The 23,381-nt window shown below is 44.4% G+C and overlaps 1 protein-coding gene across 2 annotated transcripts in view; it reads right to left on the bottom strand.

Annotated features, from left to right (window-relative positions):
* Nucleotides 1–23,381, bottom strand: part of PRKAR1B (protein kinase cAMP-dependent type I regulatory subunit beta) — a 679,190-nt gene that overhangs the window by 5,625 nt on the left and 650,184 nt on the right. For both annotated transcript variants that reach the window (XM_085629322.1, XM_085629323.1), the window contains exon 10: nt 6,741–6,822. In XM_085629322.1, coding sequence (XP_085485448.1) covers nt 6,741–6,822 — 82 coding nt within the window. The remainder of the gene's footprint in view (nt 1–6,740; nt 6,823–23,381) is intronic.

The raw sequence follows: 23,381 nt of genomic DNA, 5'->3' as shown, positions 1-23,381 counted from the left end.
TGTGAAATGTGAGTGTGTCCCAAATTGCTGAGATGTGGCTTACCCACAAGGTTAATCTTCATAGGCGGGTACGGACTCGGGGAAAGCCGCCGATTATGGCGGTCGCGCTGGTCCCCCCAGCCAGCTGGGAGGTGGGGCGGCGAGGCGCACAGCGGTGACGTGGCGCCCCCCCGGCCTCCTTTTACCTTCACTGATTGGTTGTCGGGCGCGAGACCCGGAAGCGCTTGACAGCGCATCCGGGTCTCGCGTTCAAAAAAACGTCAGAGAAACCGGTCTGAACCGGATTACGGCGCAGATGACTATCAAAGGCGGTGGAGCGATGGCAGCAGTCTCTTTTCCCGCCGCTCCACAGCCAGCCATCTGCAGGACGCAGGGCCTCAATCTGAGGCCCCAACGAGAACTTTTTCCCTACCCACCATCACCTAAGGCAGAAGTTTTGGGAATGTTTTTGTACTGTTTTTCTGTTTTGGTTTTTATAGGTAATGTAATAAGTTTGAGAATGTTAACACATTTTTTCATTTTAACAGGTCTTTTGTCCGTTTTTATATGTGTTACCCTTGGTCAGGCGGTAACTCCAGGGGCAGTTACAGCCGGAAGGTTGGAAAAGTGCGGGGGAAGGGAAGTTCCGCTTCCGGTAGGCTGGTTGGCCATCCCCCACACGCGCATGCGCACAAGGGCGCAAGCAAGCATAACTGCACGGGCCCTTATGGAGATAATGTTCAGGGCATAGGGGGTGTCCGGGGGAGGTATCCTTCCAGTGAACTGGGCCCCCTGCACAAGGTCACTCCGGTAGGAGGTAGGGACCTAGCTTGATCGGGATCTGGGGCCAGTCATTGACCTTGCCGTAGGTTCAAACAGAGATATGCAGAAAGATAATGTTATTGATCATGTAGCTTATGATAGAAACATGTTAAAGTGAGCCAATTGACATATTGTACCAATCAATGTAATGGACTGGACTTTCTGCTATTTGTGTACAAAATGTAAATAATATTAATGTCTGATTATTGTTATGTAATAAATACGGCCGGGGTTTACGACAAATCCAAACAGGTGTGTTGTTTAAATTGTTGCCTTGGGTAAAGAGGGGGCGGCAAGCTGCGCTAGAACTGTGAAGGGCCCCACCCCAAGGGTCTAGATTTAAGGGAGGAGGGAGACTCGGCAGTACCTGGCCATATTTGCATTAAAGCAAGCATGTGGTAGCAAATGCCCTAAAAATCAGGCCCTACATGAAATGCTTTGGGATTTAAACTTCTGAACAACTTTGGGCGGTTTAAATCCGCAATGCAAAGTAGAAGTAGATTAGGCTTTCTTATCAGTCCAGGATTAACAACAGCTTATATGGGGATCTTTAAAGAGAAGCAAAGATTAATGTGCGGGCTTTCTGCAGTATAATTTTCTAATGCTAAATAGATCATGGAATATGTTGCTGGCATATAGCCAGAGCAAATATTTTTCCGTTAGAGATAAGGAGTGCAGCATAGATTAGTAAAGTGGCTGCATTCTCTGTAGCAGTCAGGAATTACGCATAGCATGTCTGAAGCTGCAAGATAGCGATTAGCTAGAGTGTGCGTTTTACGTGAATCATTAATAAAAACAACACTGCATCAGTCTATACAACGTTTTAGGTACCCACGTTGGGAAATGAATGTACCTAGTGAGGCAGTTCATCCTAGAATAATGTTTTGTACAGCAAGCTGCAGAAGCTCATATCAACTTCCATTCTGTCCAGGTTAGGCTGTGTGAACATGCAGGTTTCTAACTTCTGTGCTCTGGATTTTTAGGTCTGCACACAGGTGCCTTTAACTGTTTGCCAGAGCGCAGTCATCCACACAAACAAATACTCAGAGAGTAGCTTTGGATAAACTCCATTTAGTCATTGACTTCTTTGGGAGAGAACCCTTGAGCCATTGCTTGTTGGTGGTCTTTCACATTCTTTATCAGCCCACCGGACTCTATTTTTGCTATCAGGACTTTATGTACAGTGACATTGCTATTTGGTGCCCTGGTGTGAGTGCTCTGACCCTCAAATTGTATTGGTAAAACTGGTTTCCCTCAATTGGTCTATTTAACTGTCCTGTAAGACCATAGTGGATGGCACAGAAAATACACGTATGGTGTAGAAGTTAAATGTATGTGGGCTGCAGTCTGTATTTACGAGACTCGCATATATGAAAAAATATGTCTACAAAGAGCAATACTGTATTCTGGCTGTGCGGCAGTTTAAAAACATTGCAGGCATAGAGAGAAGGAAAAAGAGACGTTGCCGTGTAGGAATATTCAAAAGTCACCACTAATGTGTGCTTTGTAAGCCCACAAAGCATAGCACTAATATTAAATAGAAAAAGGCACACTGCATAATAGGTTTTTTGTGGTCTCGTAGTGAACTAAAACCCAAAAATTATTTCACTGTGTAGGCTTTGCTGGATTTTTCTGTGAAATGCCAAGATTGGATTAAAATGGCTATTTCCCATCCTTGCCAGGGAAAATGCAAGAAAAATGCTTCAAAGCCAATTTTCATCTTAAATTGATATAATCTGATTATTGGTATAATCTGATTATTGGTGACTGGGATTGAAAATAATATTTTTAAATGCACTTTAGGATGCCTCGGTTGGAACTGGTTTCAAAACCAGTTCTGCCACTCATCATAACTTCCAAAGCTGGAATACACATCACTGGCTGGATGAGTTAATGACTCCATCTCAGTGGACAATAAAATGCCTGCAGGTCCAGGAAGAGTGGATGGGTGTTAACTGCTGAATACTTTGCAGGGCTTTGCTCTGTCAGAGTGGACAAGAACAGTTGCAGAAAAAAGGGCAGTTTTAACACTACCTCTTTTGACTTGGAGATGCCAGGGAGGGATTCCTCTATTAATTTCTTGGAGCCTCCGCCACAGCCTGGTTCCTGTCATGGTAGGAGGGAGAGCCGGCTAAAATCCTGTCAATTGGGAGGGTAGCTCTTTTAAATATGAAAGCACCCAAGAAGTTGTAGACAAGCCTGCATGGTGTCTGAAAGGTTCTACTATAGTAAATCAGTGGCCTTTGGTTAATGATACACTAAGGCATAGAAGACATACTGCAAAAAAGAGGTGAGGGCTACCAGTAAATAGTTGGGATTAAAGGGCAGAATTTCTCCTATTACTGGCTAAATCTGCTCCCTCAACCCCCCCCCCCCCCCCCCCCCTTCAGAACAAAGTCGGACCTGGTTAGTTTTCCACCTAAGCAAGACCCCTTCAGTGGAAGAGTTCACCAATTATGTAAAAAACAATCAATCTTGGTAAAGCAAATAAGGCTTTTCTCACACTCTATAGCATTACAAATACAATAGGTTTTTCTGTATTCTAATAAAGATTAACTTGTAGAATTAACGATTGTGAAAAAGGACTGTGGGTATGGAGACTTCATACAAAGGATTATGGGTATACATATTTTTGTCTGCCTACACTTACCACCGCTCACATCCACCACTCCCTCTTTGCCCACTATCAGGATTTTCCATGCTATATTCCAATTGGAAATGTGATCCTCTGGAAAATACTATTAGTCCCAGTCAGCAGGGTTAGATATACTATGTCTTTATATTCAGATATTCTCCTAGCGTATATGTGAGCAAGCACATATTCTTTTATTCACAAGTCTATATTGTAAAGGGACCAAGAAAGCATACTTATACAGGTGATGTGAAGCACAACCCTGAAGGTAACATCTGCCTAAACAACCGGTCCACTCTACTCAGTATCCCTTCCCCTGGAGCCCCCTGCACCTTATACTAGTCATTCTAGGCCGTGTTAGCTTTACAGCCTGTTTCTTCCCATAGAAGCACCTCTTAATTGTTTATTCAATCTTTGTTTGTAAAGGCACTGAGCACATAATTTAGAACATACTTGCAAGAGTGGGTTCTTGGAGCTGCCTTTACATTTTTAATATATGGAAGATACAAAGAAATTGCATTGTTATTTTCCCTGCTAAGAGGCAGGGGAAGCTTCTGAGATCACAGGCATCTGGCGACCAAATATGGTAGTGCACTCTTCTGCTGACTTTAGAGGGACATCTAATAACCCTTTTTGCTGACGGCAGAGGGACCTTATTATTAATCTGTGATAATGCACTCTTTCTGCTGACTTCAGAAGGACTTCTACTACCGACCTGTGGGGGACATTACAGTGAGTGTGCCAAGGATGCAACAGGCCTGTGTGCCACAGAGGCAAAGGACCAGTCAGGCCGCGCACGGACAGCTTGGCCAGTGTACCACAAAGAGGTGCTGCACAGTCCTGGGTCCCGCCTTGAATACGACCCTGGAAAGGAGCTCCAAGGGCCCCCCTGAAAACACTCCTGAAGGCTGGTGCAATAACTCACTACACTCACCTACAGGGGGTGTCAGTCCCCCTTTGCAAGGTAGGCCACAATGCCACCTGCAAAGAAAAGTCATACTGGTTGCTTCAAACAGTTGGTCCATTTTTGCTAATGCGCTGCCCACAGGTAAGAGTTTGCACCTGCCCTGGGGGTAGCACTTTATCTGTAATAGAGCGCACTAACCAAATATCCGCCCAAAGTTCCATTTACAGGTGCACTGTGGAGACCAGGGTGTACACCTTATGCATAATAGGGCCCCTGCGCACTGCACCCTTTCTGCTTACTTCATGGGGAGAACCAGCAAATGACCAGGGGAATTACACCCTTGTGAAGCCTGAAGCGTAAGGAGGAAGGAGCAGATAACTAAATCATTGTTGGGGAATGATGAGGGGGTGTAGCGCGATCAGCGTAAACACTGTCATTTAAAAATTAATAGCAAATGTGCTATTTTTGCTCATATGTTTGCAAATGTAATAAGGCAGCATTACTGAGTGATCATGCAAGTTTAAACTGAGAATACGTGGGTTAGAATGAAACTCTCAACATGGTCTAATGTTTACTGAATGATAGTGCAAATGTGAACATGTCTGGATTCATGAGTGATGGTGCAAATGTGCTCACTAAGCCACATGCACTAAATGATGATTCAAATTTGCCCTGAAACAACATTTCTGAGTGCTAAAATGAATAATGTAACTCCAAACATGCACTTATGATTACTGACCGACAGGGTACATTTAAACGCACACTAAGAATAAATGGGGGTGAACAAGCATTAAGGGTTACTGAGGGGTGGTGTAAATATGAACATGCATAATGGTAGTAATTCATGACCTGGTGGGCATTCTTGTTGAAATAGTACCCTCTCCAATGTACCGTTTGCACTAGCAGGACTGTAGCAATTCCTGACATCCTGTAGGAACTCTAAACAGTGGTGCACAGCCGTGGTGTAGTGCTTGCACTGGCATAATGTTTGCAAATCTTTAAATATGTTGTAGCTATTCTTAGCATGACATTGCGCAGCTCTAATTGGTACTACTTGCCATTTTTATAACACCGTCCCTACTGCGGTTTGATGCCTCAGCATTTAGAATTGTTGTGCCCTGTCTCCTTCTATCCACTCATGCACTCACCAGTTCATCAATCCATCCATACATGGACTTGTTTATTCAATCATTCAGCTATCTACGAACGAACTCAACTTGTACAAAGCCTTGCACCCAGTCACTTACTCATTTTTCCATCCATTGACTCATTATCCCATTCATCCATCCGCACTACCACACAGAAACTCGCCAATCAGTGAAGAATCACTTTTCCCTAAAAACAGCCACAGCCTTTGGCTTTGCCAATGCTCCTCTATCACGAGCTGCTGTGACAAGAACACCAACAGCTTGGACTAAACCACAGCCGTTTTATCATTTTAGAAGTTTTTACACAAATCAAAGCCAAAACTAGTTTATAATAGCACACTAAGATGATCAGACAGAGTAGTATGGCTTTAAGTTGTCTTCCACTCCACTTACAAAGTGGAGTGTCATTTTTCATCTCACAATGATATGCGTCTTTTAGTATGCAACACATTTCTGCGTACATTTTGTACAAGAGCTACCTACAATAGATTGAACTATTGTTAATTTAGTATTTTCATGTGCTACCTATCAGTAATCATTGGTCAATTTTCGAAACCCATTATAACGATGGAATGTCAGAGATTGATATATTGACAAAAACAGAAACGAGGAAGTAAATAGGTCCACATCTCCGGAGCTCAGCCCGAGAAAGTGCCTCATGCAGAAACGTTTTAAGACAAGGTCGAGGTGGGCATTGCCCAGTGCCCCTATCTTCAAAGAGCCCCCTGGGAAAGTGATATTTCTCTGATCGCACCTCTATTTCTTTTTCACAACCACTACACTGTTTCTGCCTACCTTACCTCTTTATCTCTACCCAGTCTCATCCTAATGGTTTTGGGCACCTTGAAAAGACATATTTCTGCTTTGTGACTCAATTTTTGAAAGTTAAAGTATCATTCAAATTTGTTTGAGATCATGCAGGCTTGAATTAGCAGAAAATGTGTGATGGCTTCAGAGTTTTTTCTTAAAAGTGGATCCCCAGTTATGTCTTGATCAGGGCCCCTGAATCCTTAAAATGACACTTGCCTCATAAACTGGCTTCATGCATACGAGTCAAGCTACAGTTTAATGCAAACTGTCCTGGTCCCCGAGCCTCGCAATGACCGTGCAGATGTATTTTTAGCTCGGAGATGAACATATATAGTCTATTAAAGGAGTCAGAAGAAATGGATTGCATTGGGAGAAAAGTATCTCGTTACTTCCAGACATGTCTTACATTGTAGAAATAAGGAGGTGCAAATCATGAATTTACCAAAATAATCTGATGGGCCGAGCCGTCCAACCTCAACATACTCTTCGTTATCGGATCTGCGCTGAAGGACAGACGCGGAGCCCTGGAAGGCAACACATAAAAAAGACAGAAGGGTCAGTTCTTCGTTGGGCAACGCTTTCATCATCAATATATTTCAATGGTTATTCACTTAATCGATAACAGAGCTCAAATATCCGACCTTAGGGCAACACCTTCTTGCAAAATGATTTCCATCGTCTTCATAATATTATTTGGCAGGCAAACATAAGGATTTCATGAATGTTTTGTATAAAAGAACATTTTTAGGTTGTAGAAACATTGCATACTGGAAAAATTAGATGGCTGAGTGGTATGATACATCAATAATTTTCTGTCATCCTGGCATATGTTGTAGTTTTTCTATGCTGAAAATAATGATTAAGAAAGTGTTGTGGGCAGGGATTTCAATGTGCCACTACATTCCAGTTTACATACATCTTTCTCAGGTCAGAACATGTCATAAACGCACACTTACAACAAAAGTGCTAGTCATCCCATAGGATCGACTTCTTTTAGTCATGGTCTCCAGTCAAATTATATCTGTACAATATATTCCTAGGTGTCTGTGAGATCATTCCTCTACTGAGGTAGGCCTTGAACAGCCAGTCAAAACTTTAACAATTCATATGGGGATCACAGACCAGAGACTCGTGGAAAACCAAGGGTTTAACAGATAAAGTTGATCTTTAATCATTTATGTCTTTCATCGGAGCAGAGGCTTTATGTGTTCAAGGGTATAGTATAAAGGCATGTTTTCCTCTTTCTATCTTTTGAAGGGTTGGAAACAAATGGTGGAGTGGGCATTAAAAGTGGTTTGATCCAGAAACTGTACTGAAAAAAATGCATTTGAGGAATTTGAAGAAATGTTACCCCATTTCAATATGTCCAGGAAGAGGGTGACACATCTGAAACGACTAAAATAAATGGAGAAAATAGCACAACTACAGAGACTGGGACTGGTAAGCAAATGAAGGTGAGGCAAAACTAGCTATAAGAGGTGTTAGTGAACCTTGGTTTGGTATGAGGATCCTGAAAACATAAGAGCTTGTTTGGTGCCTTTATTACCAAGAGGATGCTAAGACAGATTACACAAAATAGCTTGTGTCAAAAGAAAACAAGTTACTTACCTGCAACTGGAGTCCTCCAGTATTCAAAGCTTTCATAGATTCACATGCTTGAATCATTCCCCGTCGTCGAGATGGGAGTCCCTGGTACATCAAAAAAGCAATGCTTAAATCAATACTAAGCAGGAAAAAAGGCCTAGGCCCATTTTAGTTTTGTAACCCATAACTCTCGTTTTGCAAAAGAGACCAAAAATAATTCTTGAACCAATCAGGACACTTCACCTTCTAGAACACTCCTGAGAGAACCTTAGATCCTCAGATTTTCCGAGCACTTGTGCCCAAGATAACCCTGTTTAAAATCCAAAGGTGAGCCTCTCAGGAGAGGAGGGCGGGTCGCATGTGAATCTATGAAAGCTTCCGATACTGGAGAACTACAGTTACAGGTAAGTAACTTGTTTTCTTACTCCAGTATTAGAACTTTAATAGATTCACATGCTTGAATCAGAGTAGCTAGCAGTCCGTGGCACATTTTATTCTGCATCTACATGAATGCATGCAAGAGTGTGCTTTAAATTGTCAATCTGTTGGGAAGAATAGTTTTACCTGAAAAATAAAAACCATAGCCCCCAACTGATAAATACTCCATGCTTAACATCTATAATTCTAAATACCATAGAGAATAAATACTTCTTTGGGTAACCACCATATTATGAACCTCTACACAGTGAGAAATGCATCTAAAATAAAATGTGCACATTCTTAAAGTATAAAGGAAGGAGGGGTGAAGGAGAGAGCTCATCGTCACTGGAAAAGGTTCCTCAGCACAGCCTGTCCCACTGCCACATCATTGTTAGCGGCTGCATCCAAGCAGTAATGCCTGGTGAAGGTGTGTGTACTCTTCCAGGTATCAGCCCTGCATATATCCTGGATAGGTACTGCCGCAAACAACGCAGTGGATGTAGATACTGCTCTCATTGAATGAGCATGCACCCGTGCTCCTAGAGGTTTCCCTGCTGCTTGATGGCAATACTGGATTGCACTCGAGAACCATCGAGCAACATCCCTTTTGGAAAGAGGATAGCCCTTTCTGGGCTCACTGAAGGACACAAACAGCTGTGACAATTTGCAAAAAGCCTTTGTAGATAAAATTTTAGACAACGCTGGATATCCGGCGAATGAAGAGTCCTTTACGCTGCAGTAGTCGGTTGAGGGAAGAACCTCTTGAGGAGAAGAGATTCATTCAAGTCAAAGTCTGATGGTACTTTGGGTATAAACTTTCTATTAGTACAAAGGACTATTTGATCCTCTCTAAACTGCAGAAACAGTTCCTATATGGTCAGGGCCTGAATCTCCCCAACTCTCCTGGCCGATATCAGCGCCAGCAGAAGTGCCACCTTCCATGAAGGGAACTTAAGGTCCAGCCTATGAATGGGTTCAAAGGGATGTTTCATGAGTTGTGATAATACTATATTAAGCTGCCAGAGAGGTGGCAGAGGCTTAACCGGAGGAAAAGTACAAAATACTCCTTTCATGAACTGTTTTATGATTCTCTCCAACCATAACGATGGTCCTTAGGACATCCTCCTAAAACAGGATATAGCAGCTAGATGGACTTTTATTGACGCATGTGCTAATCCAGATTTGCTAATAGTAGAATGTAAGGAAGAATCTCATGAGATGCGGATCTTAGCGGATGAACGTTAGAATCTAGACACCATAAACAGAATCTTCTCCATTTTATCCTGTACGTCTTATTCGTACTCTGTGCTCGGGCATTTGACAGAATATTCCTACATTCAGATGGGAGTTCTAGGTGTTGAAATTCACAGTGTTCAGGAGCCATGGTGCTAAATGTAGTGAGCTGGGATCTGGATGTAGCACTTTTCCCTGCGACATCGTCAGGAGAGATGGAATGGGTTGAAGGAGAATAGGTTGTGCCTCCGAAAGAAGGAGAAGCTCTGTGAATCAATGCTTTCTGGGCTACCAAGGGCCCATCAGAATCATCCTGCACGGTTCTCTCTTGATCTTCATGAGTAGTCATGGTAGGAGGGGAATCGGAGGAAAGGCATAGGCAAAGGCGCCTGACCATGCCATCAAAATGCATTCCCCCAGGATCCCGGTTGGTGACGCCAACTTGCAAAGAAACAGCATTTCTTGTTCTGAGCTGTCGTAAAGAGGTCCACTGTTGGTTTTCCCCATTTTAGAAAGATGCTGTCTAGGGTTACCTGATGGATCTCCCACTCGTGGCAGGTTGACTTGAGTCTGCTTAATGTGTCTGCCTTGACATTTTGATCCCCGGAAGGTGTTCTGCCTTCAGCAAGATTCCATTTTGAATAGCCCATCTCCAGATGCTCTGGGCCTCCTGAGACAGGGGGAGAGATCTCGTGCCGCCCTGCTTGCTGAGATAATGCATTGCTGTTATGTTGTCTGCCCTGATCAGCACAGTCGAGTTCCTTATCCTTGGCAGAAATGCCAGCCATGCTAATCTCACTGCCCTGAGCTCCAGTAAATTGATGTGAAGTTGCTGGTCTTGACTCTGCCAACGCCCACTGACCTGGAGATCTTGAAGGAAGGCTCCCCAACCTTCCAGGGAAGCATCGGTGGTGATCACTTGTGGAGCTGGCATGGTGAGAAAAGAAACCGGTGGAAATATTTTGACATCGGGTCCACCAAGACACGGCCTGGATCATACTTGGCGTGACTGTAATGACATCCTAGCCGTTCCAGCTCCTCCTACAATGGATGCATCCTTAACCGGCAGAAGGGGACGAAAGGGATGCATGATGGCATTGTCCCCAGAAGTGACTTGTAGCATCGTACTGAAATTGTTATAATAAAGACGACTCTGAGGCAGGTAAGTTCAAGCGTCTTTATTCTGTCATCCACTCTCCGTAGCTAACAGCCTTCCGAACATTTCATGGTGAACTCTGGAGGAACGTTCCAAGAGGGAGGAGGGGGCGGGCGAGAGAGAGGAAGCTACCACTAGGGAAAAAGAAGAGAAGAACACCACAGAGGAAAGTACCAGGGGAAAAAAGAGGGAGATTACAACAGAAATGCTCTTGGATGGATGGAGAGACGGTTTTTCCTCGTTCAGAGTAAGGCCTAATTCGGCAAACAGTCTTGTACATGCCACCGTGGAAGTCTAAGGTGGTCATATGATCCCCTGGGTTTAGGAGCAACAGAATGTTCTGAAGGGAAACCATGCGGAAGGACTGCTTTTTGAGATAAGTGTTTAGAGTTCTCAAATCCAGGATCGGACACTATTGAGGTAAGGTCTTGCGAACCAGAAAGAAACAGGAATAAAATCCCTTCCCTCTCTGTGAGATTGGCACCGGTTCTATTGCTCCTTTTTGGAGCATTGTAAGAGTCTCCAAACACATGAGATGTAGATGTTTTACCTCTTGGCGTCCTGGTGGAGTACAAGGAGGGAACTGGAGAAACTCCAATGTATGGCCAAATTGTATGGAATTGAGGACCTATCGGTCCGTGGTTATCTTCTGCCACTTGTGAAGGTGAAAAGAAATTTGGCCCCCCAGGGGTACTTCGGGAAAGGTGGGAATAAAAATAGCCGGAGCTTGAAACTCATCATTGACATTGTGAGGTGTCCTTTCCTTAACGTGCATCTGGGATGGACTACTCGCATCAGCCTCATCTTCTTCCTCAGAATCCTGCTCTTCCAACAGATGAGATGGCAAAAGAGGTGTAACCTTGCTAGGTGATATAATTTCAGGTGTAATTCTCCTTCTTCTAGTCTTCTCTGTTTTGTCCAGCGTTTTTTCCCTTGTTGACGGGCCAGTCAACGAGATCGCCGACGACACCGTCGTCTAAGCTGCAGCCATCGGCGGTAAATATGAAATCATCGGCGATGGTCTAACCGCCATCAACAATGTCGTTATCATCGCCATCGTTGTCGTCGACGACCCCGTCATAGGCGCTATCGTCGTCGACGCCGTAGATGATGATACCGGCGTCAAAACCTTCGTCGACGGTGTCAAAACCTTCATCGATGGAGTTCCCAACTCCGCCGTGGACGCTGAGGCTTTCTTCAGCAACAGGTGACCTTCAATCTTCGTCGACGACGCCAGAGGTGGTTTCCTCGTCGACGATACCATCGACGATGAAGATTTCGTTGACGTCTTTAATTCAGGAGGCACTGAAGAGGGCTTTTTGAAGGAGTGCCTGATCTGAGGGGGTGACTTAGGCGGCTCAGAACTCGCCTTTTTCGCAGTTTTATCCCCCGGAGCATGTCCTTTCCTCTCCTTTCCATGATTTTGAGGAGATTTTGAGGGACTGCGCCCAAAAGACCCAAGAGAGGTCTTTTTAAGGGCTTTTTCTGGACGCTCCCCGGATGAATGGGCGTGAGGTGAACTTCTCCTCTTATGGGATCTTCTGGATAAGGAAGAGGATGCCTCACACTGTCCTCACTAGAAATCACTTATTTTCTGGCTTTAAGTTTCCGAAGCCATATCAGAAGGCGTTCCTCACAATCCCTTAAGATTTTACTTGAAAAGGTACGACATACCTTGCAGTCCTTTGCCTGATGGCCTGGATAAAGGCAATAAATATAGTCCTCATGAGGGTCATCAGTATAAAGCCTTTTCTTGGAGCAGGTAGCACAGGCTCTAAACAGACCATTTTTCTCCTTTCCTGACATAATTATGCCTGAGTGATGACAAAACAGCACTGAAGATGGATCCTGCAGATGTAAAAGTTGAGATAAGCTAAAAATACTATTCAATTTCACTAATAAGAGAAAAACTGAGCAGAGCTCAGAGGAGACTCCCTAGCACAACGTGCAGTAGAAAATCTGAAGGTCTAAGTTTCTCTCAGGAGTGTTCTAGAGGGTGAAGGGTCCTAATTGGTTCAAGAATTATTTTTGGTCTCTTTTACAAAACAAGAGTTATGGGTTACAAAACTGAAAAGAGTTTAGGTCTTTTTTCTGCTTTGTATTGATTTAAGCATTGATTTTTTGATGTACCGGGGTCTCTCATCTCGACAACGGGGAATGATTCAAGCATGTGAATCTATGAAAGTTCCAATACTCGTGTAATGAGTTCTTCCATTTCGTCAGATGAAATCAGGGAACAATTCCAGGGGAGATCATGATGGATATAAATTCACCTTGAAAAGTTTAAAGTAGGGGTCTCCAACCTTTTCTGTAATAAGATCGACTTATGTTCAACAAAATTTATTGAGACCTACTAATATTATTAGTGTTTGTAATAGTGACCACATCCGACAAGAATAAGTTAATGGCCATCATACGCAAAATTACTAACAGTGATCACCTCAGTGAATCAGGTAGGGTTGCCAGCAGTTATGTAAACATGCATTTGCAAAGCAATCGGTCTCGCATTTGAGAAAGTTAGAGCTCTTGGTATTGAAAATGACTATGTTTTTTACTTTTGATTTTTTAATTGCAGCTTAGTGATCATATTTGCATAGTGCTATTTCCATTCATATGACATCACGGCGCGCTGAAGAGCCAGAAAATGGGAAATAGGTTATAAGGAAAGGGAGACAAGACTAATATGCTGCCTGATAAAAAATAAGGAACAACATCCTGGAACAAGCATTGGTAATGCATCGGTTTCGCCTATGTAAAATAAAGAGCTGTTTTCATCAATTGTCACCTGGGAGAAGGAAAGAGCTCTGTGACAGATAACCCGGCAGTGGAGAGGATGTGGCATGGTGACCAGAGCTGCTGACTTGAGAGCTGGGGTTTGAATCTCGGCGCCACCGCGCAGCATCCTTTATTCTATACAAATCACTAATTCTCTCCGGGTGATACACTGTAATATAAATTTTCTGTCAGACTAAAAGGCAAAACTTTATGAAAATATATTTCCACCCAAGCAGATGTTAACAGTATTTTGGCAGCGGGAAACTGATAAGAGAAACAGTTGAGGAACAAGCATTGGTAAATGCAGGAAAATATGCTGCAGCCAATAGAAATGGAGGAAAGGTTAATGTTAATGTTAAGTTGCATTTGTAAAGCGCCAATCACCAAAGGTCTCTAAGCGCTACAGCATGGGTCAGACAATCCAAAGTTCTTTCACGCAACTGAACTCAACATGGAACAGCGTGAGCATGACCATACGCATCTGTGAACAGCATCGTCTTGAGTCTCCTCCGGAGCGGAAGTAGTCTGGCTTCCTTACGCATACCATCCGGTAGCTTATTCAGATCTGGGGGATGGTAACTGAAAAAGCCCGGCCTCCTAAAGTTGCTCTATTGAAACGTGGGCATGCGAGGAGGCCAGCCTGTGACGAACGAAGGTGACGTCCAGGTTCACAAGGCTTCAAGGGGTCTTTAATGTATTTGGGTGCTTCACCAAACTGGGATTTGTGTACAATGCACAGACCCTTAAAGCTTACCCTCTGCTTAATGGGTAACCAATGCAACTGTTGCAACAGGGGAGTGACACGCGCTCTTCGAGGCAATTTATAAATCAGCCTCGCTGCGTCATTCATGACCACTTGGAGTCTCCCCAAGAGTTTACCAGGGGGGCCAATGTAGACTGCATTGCCGTAATCAAGGCAAGATAAGATTAATGCAGTCACCGCCGCCTGCATGGTAGCGGGAGACAACAAGATCGACAATTTCCGGAGTTGTTGCATCAGTCCAATGAAACTTCCCACTACAGCAGACACCTGGGTCTTTAGGGTCAGTCCAGTGTCCAGCCTGATGCCCAAGCTCTTCATGGCTGGCACAGGTATAGGAGTAGTGCCCAGCTCTTGGGGCCATAAAAGGCTGGACCAGGGGGGAAACCCCTGAGGTAAGAACCAGTACTTCGGTTTTGTCTGGGTTCACCTTCAGGGAGTTAAAAGTCATCCAGTTCATGGTGAACCGGAGAATATTCTGGACGTTACACTGTGAATCAGGGGAGTTGTCAATACACACTATTAACTGAGTGTCGTCGCTTAGTTAAACACCTGACAACCTGCTTTTGCCAGAGCCTCAATCAGGGGTTGAAGGTAGTGTTAAAGAGCAAGGGGGACAGCGCCGAACCCTGCGGAAACCCCAGCGAAGATTACCCAGCCTAGGCATGCAGTCTCCTAATTGAACCCTTTGAGATCGGTCCTCCAAAAGGAAATGATCCACTGGAGGACCGTCCCAGTGACTCCCAGCCGCCGGACACGGGCGAGTAACTGATTGATTGGTTGATTGAATGGCCAGATAGTGACACATATCCAATATGACTATGAGTAGATGATCTGGCAAACTTGAGCAGGCCATGCAAAGTCACCTAAGGGTACTTTTTCTTAGTGCTCAGCAACAACTAAAAACAAGTGCACTCTCCTGGAGTTGTGACTGTAACATCCACAGCTGCCAACTTAGGAACTGGGGTACAGGGTTCGAGTCTTGGCATTTAATTTTCCCATGCAAGTCTTTGCACCGGCTCTCCCCATGCCTAAGGGATTTGCCTAGAATCACAGAATGTTAAGCCTACGCCGTAACATCCCACTAGTGACGCCAAGGCGTGCCCTTTAGTTTTCTCATTTATTGTGCACTGAAAATTGTCTTTGAGACGAGTGCAAGTAGACAAAGCAGGGGGTAAATAAACTGAATCCGTTCAGCGGTTTACAGAGACTACTGTTGAGGGGGAGGATCAGGATATTGACAGATTTACCACTCCTTCTACAGCTGTGAATGGTGGCTGAGGTTAATCTTTCCTTGAGTAGGCTGGGATAGGGTGCAAGTGCCCGAGCTATCCAGCAAGGCAGAGTCCCAAAGACAGCCGTAGAATAGGGAATGTAGGTTATAGTAGGGATACTAAATATTACACAACACCCATCTGTGACCAACTCCCCTCAGGTGCACCTTCAGTAAAGGTCGTGCCCGCTCCATCTTGGGAGGTACCCACTGACTGTTGTAGGATGACTCGGAGAGAGGCATGTGCAGAGCCTACAGCCAATCAGCACTTGGTAATTCTATCTGGCGCACTAGTATTGGCAGAGACTCCACCAGTGCTCCAATCCTAGATAATCTTACACATTACCAGACCCTCCCACTCACAGTCAACTCTCAGAAATATTTTCTACCATGGGATCGGTTGTGATGCGGCAGGGATGTGCTAGAACTAGAGATAAAAGAGATCCTTAAAACAAAGTCTGCAAGAGAAGTCATAGAGACGTACCATAGACATGCTTTCCCTATGGAACCAAACAAACAAAAAAACCACTGATACATGCCGATTGCAGAAATGTAAGTATGTGTGTTGGTGGATAAATTAAAATGCAGCTAATTAGTCTTGGCGTGCTCTCTCTGTGCAACCAAGAAAAACAATGGTGACCCGTCTGCACCAGTTGGGGGAACAGATCAACGATCCCCCTCCGCAAACAGCCAGCATGTGGCGAATGAAACAGAAGGTACAATAACTACCATGAAATCCCAGAAACGAATACTGGATTGTCAGAGCCAGTATTCCAAGTCCGTACAAATGCACCCACAAAGGCAAGACTTCACCTAGAAGCAGTAGCAAAACACGTTTACATGCCGAACACTCTGGCAGCTGCTGCAACAAAACCCTAGCATTTGCTGCAGACGGGGGAGTGCGGGCAGCAATGTCACCTCTGTTCAGTTTGCCTGAGGAACAAATTCGCTTCACTGTAACAACATGGACAACTGAAGAGGAGTGGCAAGGAATTCATGCTGCAATATCGCCTCCCCCGTTGTTCAGCTTGCCTGAAGCACAGATGTGTTCACGGTGACAATGGGAGGGAAGCAGGACATTTTCAACTTGGCCAGCATGAGGAGAGGAGGCAGGGGCTAAAGGCAACACGGTCAATGGGTGAAAGGAACTTACACTTTACTGCCATAAATACCATCCTATGCCAAGTGAATCATTTTTCGAGGAATTGTGACATATAGCTAGGTGCAGACTTAAATGTTCATTTTCAGTCTTGTATGCCTTCATCTGCCCAGATACTGTCTGGTAAATACAGCGTCTGGTAACTCTTATAACTTGGTAAAGAGTAGGTTTTGTATTTACAAGAACATGTAAATTTTTTGTCTGGGCTTCCAATAGATGTATATTTGCATATTAAACTGAAATATGGCACTTAACTGGGCAAGTGATTACTATACAAGCGCATATGAAAGTTCCAATTTACAGCGTAGGCTGTGTATGGGTATGTAGACTTTTTACAGGACATATTCTATTTCTCCTTAAGTCATGTAATGTTCTTTCCTACCTAAGAATGTTAATACAGAAGACGTGTACATTTATCGTCTGCTTTCCCACAAGTCTGACAAAGATTTTAATGGTAAGCAAAGAACTACTGAAGAGGTTCGCTAACTAGTAAGTGCTAATGCCACATTCGTAATAAATATCCAGAGACAGCACTCTTACCTCAGTTACTATGTCAGTATGGAAGTTGTAAAAAAAAGTTGGCTGAGACCCACCTGTGCATTTTAGGAGTCAGCTTATTGGACTTACTGCTCCATTATTTGAAAGAAGGCTCTTGTTCAACAATTCACTCATTAGAAAGCTACCTTAAATGTTCACTAGCTTTAGTTCACTATCACTGACTCCAATGCAGGTTTAGGAAACACATCACATGGAACATACAAGGTATCTCTGACCTAGGAGTATATTAATATGTCTAATGTACTGTAATCACTCTTAGACTAAACGGATCTAACATGACAAATTCGTTGGTAGGAAATGGGCCTCCTCATTCACCTAGGCCCAGTTTGGTTAATGATCTACTAAATTTCTTCTCTTGTGAGATATAATAACCTGCGATGTTCTGAATATCAATTTCAGTGCAGTCAACATTCCACAGAGTGTCTTTGGCATGTTTACTAACAGTTAAGATTATAATATGTACAGCGTTTTTCTCACCAATTCTAAAGCCTTTTACCAAGATCACTGCTACGTTAAGTCTCTTTAGGATGGTAATGGCCCTTTCCAAAGCAGGGTGAGGGTGCTATTCCTGATGAGAGTTACCAATATTGCTGTACTAAGCCTGTGCATCAGGTAGTTAGGGCCTGATTTAAAGCTAGTTGTTAATTTTATTTTATATAGCGCGAACTTGACCCGAATCGGATGATTTCAGGGGCGCTGCCAGGTACATATATTGGTGGGGCGGGCCGATGGGTGGTTACGTGCATGCAGGCAATGTGAGTGGCTACGAATAAAAAAATAATAAAGTCACTTGCCTTGTTTTCTGCACGTCTGACGTCCTCCTCGCTCTGGTCCCTCAGCTCGGAGTGCTCCTGCTGCAGTCAATTCCATTAACCAATCCTGGCGCTACTCTCATGCTGGTAACCAGTATGAGAGATACACCATGATTGGATGGAGTGGGATTGCTGAATGCTTCTACAGGCCCTGGAGGCCTGTGCTTGATCTCCACCCAGCTGTCTAGGACAACTGAGTGGAGAGCTGCAAAGTGCACAAGCCACTTTGGCATGCGCCAGAAAGCCGGCCAAACTGACATGTGTACTTTGGAGTGTCCAGCTAGCTCCTCCAGTCCTCTATGCTGCCAATTGGCAGCAGAAGAGAACCCGCCCCCATGTCTCCTGGCTAGGGGCAGGCTGGCTGTTCCGGCACGTGAAAAATAAAATGGCAATGAAATAATTTACATTTTATTTTTTCCCGTTTATCTTGCCTGCAGCGGACGACGCTCCCTCACCCTCATGCAGAAACCACCAAATGATTTCTAGATGAAGTAATGAATTTGGACAATCGAGTAGTGATCTTTTCACCCACATACGTGTAATGTGGTGCAGTAAATTCTACTAGTGGTTTCTCCTCTGGATTTAGCACTTCCCTCAGAAACCATCAAACTCTAAATCAGGCCACAAGTCTCCAAGCCAGGCGCAGACAACACATCCATCTGGAAGGAGAGATCTAGTGGGTCCCCGCTGTTTTGGACTTGGTCTAGTCACTTGTATAATGTAAGGTTGAGTTCAGGGACTTAAGTTTAGCAATAACAAAAGCCTGCACCAATAAGTCTATCTGCAAATAAATACGATTTCGGAACTATAATGATTTCAGTCAGTGAAATAGATATGGGAGAGGGGCATTCCAGCTTCAAATCCTGCTGCTGTTAACATCAAGTATTTAAGTTAAGTTTCATTGCGATAGGCATTCAAAGTTCATGCAGTCATGATATACACTCATTTGACCCAAGTCTTACAATGGGTCTTTGTGGAGCAGCTTATCGTGAAATAGAAGAAAATATCAAAACCCCAATTTCACTAAACTTGGAATAGAAGCAGTCATTCACCAAAGTCGAATGATTTGTGAGCATCCAGTGTAGCTAATGCAGGCCAACGGCGGCTCCTGTGTTATGGTGGAGGAGCGTCGCCCCACTGCATCAGCCAGCAGATAAAAACATGTCAAATACAATTATAAAGCAGTTTTATTATCATTTTATTTTTCATGCTGGAGCTGAGTCTTGAGGGCAGGGCCATTCTCTGACAGCAGCATGGAGGAGGAGTGGCGGTGGACACTGCAAGTGTGCATGACGGTTTGGCCGGCTGTCTTAGGGCGGCCAAACCTTCATGTGCACTTAGATTTCTCCAGGCTATTGCACAAAGAACAGCAGGCACAGGCTCTCAGTCCCTCCAGGAGTGTAAAACCAGCCTGCTCCGCCCAACCCAGTGTTTCTCTCTTTCTGGGTAATAGTATTTGCAGCATGAGAGCAGTGTCTGGATTGGTGCAGAGGAGTCTGGGAGCCTGTGATCATGAGCAGAAGAGCACTGATGCCACGAGGCAGCAGGTACATTTTTGTTTTATTTATTTTTTCCCCAGCGCTGCCCCGCCAATTTTCCCTGCTGGCAGCTGCCACTGAAGAAAGCAGTTTCCTGAGCTGGTATACTAATTAGCTGCTTGAAACTGTATAAATCACAACTGGCTTGTGTTCCATCTACCTAAGCTCCCTTTCTGTCCATGCCATAGGGCCTAGAGTTTCTGGTGCTCACCTGAAGGCACTACATGCATGCACACTTACTGGGCTGTCTTCATACTCTCCCCATTTGCCGTAAATACAGCAAGGCAAAAACACTTCTTCCAAATATTCAAAGATCGAAATTAGAAAAGTAAATCTCCTCTCTGCGAATATTTGGAGGTATTTCTATGCTTCTCCTGCGAGTTTTGGGAAAGCGTTGAAATGCAGGCACTTCTGGAAAGTAGAGAGAGATGGGAGCTTGGATGGTTAGAAATCCAGCAACACAAGAATTCATACACTTCGTACTTGGCAAGAAGTGTCTTCCATGTTTATTTTACAGCTTCGAAATATGATAGTGGATCTATCAGAGTTGAAGCCTCTCTTTTCGTTCTGGTCTTTCGTGTTATGGTGGGTGCTCCTATCATTTGCAACACTGCTGAAAGGCTGACGGTTTAGCAACTACTGACACACCACTGAACCACCGCAGACTGTACCGTGTGCGTACACTGCTGTTATAAGTCAGAGCTACCAGTGAACAAACGGAATAAGGGGGTGTACCAGAACCACAAAGTCCCTGTCCACTCCCAATATTTGTAGGTGTTCACGGAAATATACCAGACAATGAAGCCAGTTTGTAAAAATATATTGCTCTCCTGTAGTGGAGATACCCATTTCTAGAAGTGCATGAAGTACTTTCAGGTAATACAAATGTGAGCTATGAATTAGTAGGGGAGAGGAGTTGGCCTAACTGCTAGGGCGGTCAACCTCAAATCTGGGGAACCGGGGTTGAGTCTGGGCATGGACGCACAACATCCTGTGATTCTGGGCAAATCACTTAATCTCCCCGTGCCTAACAAAAAACATGAATGTGTCCTCATGTAATGCAACTGGCGCTTGTGTAAAGCACTCTGATAATCGATACCTTCGGGTCAAGTTCGCGCTATATAAAACTCCATAAAAAAAATAAATTGTAGTGTGTTCTTGTGCATACTCTAGTGGAAACACCATTAGACTCCATCACTGAGTTCTGCAACTGCACCAAGGAGATCAGCAGGATGACACAGGACTAGCCCCTGAACTGGGGGAGCCAAGCTCCACACTTTACTGTGTGAATTTTAAGGAAACACAGTCAAGACAGCCTTGACTTAGTGTATTCTTTCATAACAGAGGTACACACTTGCCATGGTATTCTCTAAAAACTGCACGTTTTTCACTAGATGAATCTATGTTATGACAAAGGTGAGTCTGTTTCTATAAACGGAGGCCTTGCAGGTCAGTGGAGTGAAGAGGGCTCTGGCAAACCTTCCCACGTCCAAAGGAAAATTCGCATCATTGGCAGATGTTTATGTACAACTTGTCATGTTTATCAAATTACAAGGGGTGAATGATCGCACGTGACGCCTTCTCCTGGTACCGCCGCAGCCAGAACCTGGTGCCTAGTGTAAGCGACTAGAACAGACTGCTTAGTAATGGATGGGCTGGTGGGGCGGTGAATTACGGTGGCCAGAGATAACATCTAATCAGATGTTTAAGGCAGCATTCATCACGGGGGCGGCATCTTGAGGCCTTCAGGGTATCTATCCCACGAACAACGCCCCGCCGAGCAGATCACAGCTCTGTGATGGGAGTGTGACAGCAGCTGCACTTACACACCTCGGCTGAAGCTCCGTTTGAATGTGCCGGGCGCATTATATACACACAGCCTGTTACCACCCGTACAATGCTTCGGAAAGAAAGTATGTAAGAAAGTAACGTACACGGATTCTCTTACATCTGTGTCTGTGAAGAATACAAAATATCAACGTTTTGCAAAAATGTTGCATGAGCAACAAATGTATTGTAAACATACAGTACAAATGAAATGAGTTTCTTAGCATCCCATGAAGTGAGACACTTTATAGTCTATCTCTAATATTAAAAGATGGTAAGCAACGGCATGAATCCGAGTTTATTTACAAAGCCGTGTTTTTCCGACCAATACATTATTTTGCAACATGTAATGCCGTTAGAACCTTTCATGAAAATACACAGTCAATAATAACATGTCCTCTTGCTTGTGATGTCTCGGGACAATGCACAGTCACTTTAACAAAGAATGGTTATGGGGGCATGAGCTAATTGTATTAGCAGACTATTAAATAAGTGTAAGTATAAATCTGAGTGAATGAAACTGAATTATGGATGACAGACAGTATATACCAACAAGCATTTGCAATGCATTAGGTCTCGCATTTACGCGAGTTTGAGCTATTGACATTGCAAATAACAATGCCTATTGGCATTGTCATTTACAATGCCAATAGCTTTAACTCGTGTAACTGCGAGACCTATTGCATTGCAAATGCTTGCTCTGCATTGCTGTAGTAAATGACTCAACATTTTCCCCATAGGTTAAAAGCGGAAGGAGGGAATAGTTGTTGACGCAGGTGCCTTCATATTTTGTAATGTTTACCTGTGTGTGTGTGTGTGCTAAAACGATGCCATCCACTGCTGAAGGTGAAGATCTTGTGATGTTGACAAGCTCTCCATTTTGCTTGTGTTCCGACTCTTCGGTTTGTGCTCTTCGTGGTTAGCAAAACCCATGTGTTTTTTTTGTTTTGCTTTCTGGGGTAGATTTTTCGTAAGTAAAAATTGCATTTTGAATCGTTTCTGTGCATGTTTGCTGTTTTGAAACTGAATAACATTGGTGACATTTGTTTTTGGAGGGGAAAGAAGCGTGTTCAACATGCACTTGAAGACTTTGCTGTTGCGGCCTCTCTGCTGATGCTGTCTAAAGGCGGGGTGGGGGGCAGAACACAGCTGGGCTGCGAGGCCTGTCTGCTGATGCTGTCCGAAGGTGGTGGTTGAGGGGGCAGAAGAGGGCTGTGCTGCGTGGCCTCTCTGCTGATACTGTCCGAAGGCAGCATGGGAGGGGGGCAGGGGGAAGCAGAAGGCTGAGCTACAGAGTCCTCTCAGCCGATGCCATCTGGGAGGGGGAGGCTGACTCGGGACTGTTGTGGCCTTTCTGCTCACGCTGTACTGTACCTGTGTGTGTGTGTGTGCTAAAACGATGCCATCCACTGCTGAAGGTGAAGATCTTGTGATGTTGACAAGCTCTCCATTTTGCTTGTGTTCCGACTCTTCGGTTTGTGCTCTTCGTGGTTAGCAAAACCCATGTGTTTTTTTTGTTTTGCTTTCTGGGGTAGATTTTTCGTAAGTAAAAATTGCATTTTGAATCGTTTCTGTGCATGTTTGCTGTTTTGAAACTGAATAACATTGGTGACATTTGTTTTTGGAGGGGAAAGAAGCGTGTTCAACATGCACTTGAAGACTTGGCTGTTGCGGCCTCTCTGCTGATGCTGTCTAAAGGCGGGGTGGGGGGCAGAACACAGCTGGGCTGCGAGGCCTCTCTGCTGATGCTGTCCGAAGGTGGTGGTTGAGGGGGCAGAAGAGGGCTGTGCTGTGTGGCCTCTCTGCTGATACTGTCCGAAGGCAGCATGGGAGGGGGGCAGGGGGAAGCAGAAGGCTGAGCTACAGAGTCCTCTCAGCCGATGCCATCTGGGAGGGGGAGGCTGACTCGGGACTGTTGTGGCCTTTCTGCTCACGCTGTACTGTACCTGTGTGTGTGTGTGTGTGTGCTAAAACGATGCCATCCACTG

Source organism: Triturus cristatus, chromosome 10 (genome assembly GCF_964204655.1).
Source record: "Triturus cristatus chromosome 10, aTriCri1.1, whole genome shotgun sequence".
NCBI lineage: Eukaryota > Metazoa > Chordata > Amphibia > Caudata > Salamandridae > Triturus > Triturus cristatus.
This window is presented reverse-complemented; position numbering and strand designations above follow the sequence as displayed.